At 45.1% G+C, this 2,234-nt stretch overlaps 1 protein-coding gene across 1 annotated transcript in view; it reads left to right on the top strand.

Moving 5' to 3' along the window:
- The first annotated feature begins 7 nt into the window (after positions 1–7).
- Positions 8–2,234, top strand: part of EBNA1BP2 (EBNA1 binding protein 2) — a 10,452-nt gene continuing 8,225 nt past the window's right edge. Inside the window, exons 1-4 of the mRNA XM_023534993.1 lie at positions 8–206; positions 286–369; positions 605–774; positions 1,283–1,406. Coding sequence (XP_023390761.1) covers positions 141–206; positions 286–369; positions 605–774; positions 1,283–1,406 — 444 coding nt within the window. The 5' untranslated portion in view covers positions 8–140. The remainder of the gene's footprint in view (positions 207–285; positions 370–604; positions 775–1,282; positions 1,407–2,234) is intronic.

Genomic DNA, 2,234 nt, shown 5'->3' with positions numbered 1-2,234 from the left:
GTTTCGGGTCCACGTGGAGTCGCGGCGTGAGGGTAGGGGGCTGAAGGCAGGCGACAGAGGGGAAAGGCGCCCTTTTCCTGCGGCGCGGGCCTTGGCCTACTCCGCTTCCTCCGGTAGGTGTTGGACGTGCGCGCTGCCAGATGGACACTCCCCCGCTTTCAGGTTCGGACTCGGATTCTGATGATTCTCTTGTCACAGACCGAGAGGTAGGTGTCAGCCGAGCTGGAGGGCTCGGTGCGGGAAGTCCTTACTCCTCTAGTACTTACCGCGGATCTTGTCCTGCAGTTGCAGGATGCGTTTTCTCGAGGGCTTCTGAAGCCAGGCCTAAATGTCGTGCTAGAAGGGCCGAAGAAAGCCGTGAACGACGTGGTGAGCTCGGGCGCCAGGTCGGGGGTTCTCGGACGTGAGATAAGCAAAAGGAACGGTTGTGCTTGGGTGACTCAGTTCTTGTTCTAGGAAAGACGCAATCTGCGCATTGTCAAGAGGGTCAATTACCTGTCAGGATATTGGGGGTTAGCACTTTGTCGGTTGGCCTAGCACCCTGGGCTTGGGAGACACATATTCAAGTTTCCATTCTTAGGAGCTCAGTCTCTGAATTTCTTAGAATGGCCTGAAGCAATGTTTGGCTGAATTCAAGCGGGATCTGGAATGGGTTGAAAGGCTTGATGTTACCCTCGGTCCGGTGCCAGAAATCAGTGGACCTCAGTCAACATCTCAGAACAAGGATCAGAAAACTGTTGATCCAGAAGATGACTTCCAGCGGGAGATGAGCTTGTATGTATCTTTTCAAATGTGGGAGCAGTTGTGGGTCCCTATACTAGAGAAGGGGGAGAGGAGGAAAGTGGTGAGCCTGTACTTTTCAGAAGTTATCTTAAGCCTGGGAGCAGGGAGGAAGGCTTCTTTTGACTAAGAAGAGCTAAAGTTTTTTTTTTGTGCATTCAATTATTAGAACAAAAATTTGTTTATGAAAGGTTCTTATATGAACTTTTTTAGTGACTATCTAAGAATTCATAATTGGCATTAGTTTATACTTTTAGAGTGGCCATTCTCTTAAACTACTAATTTATTTTCAGCAGTACTCCTCGCCCCCCTTTTTAAAAAGAGCATTTGGCTAAATTTCTCATAGATACCAAGTTAATGGGATTTTATTACAGTTTTTGTTTGTGTGTGTGTTCTTGCTAGTGTTGAGTCTTTCTGACCTTGGGTAACTCGTGAGAAGCAGTGTGAAGGAATGTAAGGCCTCTTCCCCTTAGATTATTCACACTTTGTCCTATATCCTCAGCTACCGTCAGGCCCAGGCCGCAGTGCTTGCAGTATTACCCCGCCTCCATCAGCTCAAAGTCCCTACCAAGCGGCCCACTGATTATTTTGCAGAGATGGCCAAATCTGATCAGCAGATGCAGAAGGTAAGAAACAGGGACTTTTTTTCTGGAAATCCGGGGCATCGTGCTTAAATATATTCAGCTGGCTTACCTTCTATAATGTTTTAAAAAAGAATAAGCCTAAAAATAGGGAACTGGTTGTTAGAGGACAGTTATTATCTCTGTTGTCTATTTTAGACTCATGCCAGTCACCACCAATTAGGTAAATATAAGGATGACTTTTTCCTAATTTAAACAATTAAGTGGAGGAAAAGTACTGGAAAAAGTGTGGTCCCTGGGATAAAGATGGTCTTTGTATTTTCTAGTTGGCATGATCATGGCATGGTGTGTAGAAAAAACACAGTTCTTGTCCTTACTAGTGGGCAGTGCTACAACTTGTAGACAATTTATTTTGTCTGGGTCTCAGTTTTCTGTAAAATGAGCGATTAGTGTATGGCTCAGATATAGTATAATTTATCAGAGTTACGTAGAACTTGGTCCTCATTTAACTTTGGGAGGAAGAGAATTGCCAAAATCTAATCCAAGATGTTTTGAAATAGTTCCTTTGGGTCATAAGCTGGATTTTAGGGAGCTCTTATCTTGGTGGTACTTAGGGAAGCTAATCTAAAGATGAGCCCAGACACACCTCTTTACATTCACACTAACTGCTCCCCGTCCTTTAACTGAAATGTGTATGTTTGGTGGAAAAGGCTAGGTGCCTGATACCTGTTGGAGTTTATGTGGTATATTGGAGAAGGGAACTGGGGCTACATGCTGGGTTCACTTCAGTCTGCACACAGTAGGGATGGGGAGAAGGTAATTTCACCTGGCAGAACCGCAAACAGGCTGTTTTGTATAATGGAACAAATAGCA

This window comes from Pteropus vampyrus, unplaced genomic scaffold, assembly GCF_000151845.1.
Source record: "Pteropus vampyrus isolate Shadow unplaced genomic scaffold, Pvam_2.0 Scaffold135, whole genome shotgun sequence".
Taxonomy (NCBI): domain Eukaryota; kingdom Metazoa; phylum Chordata; class Mammalia; order Chiroptera; family Pteropodidae; genus Pteropus; species Pteropus vampyrus.
This window is presented reverse-complemented; position numbering and strand designations above follow the sequence as displayed.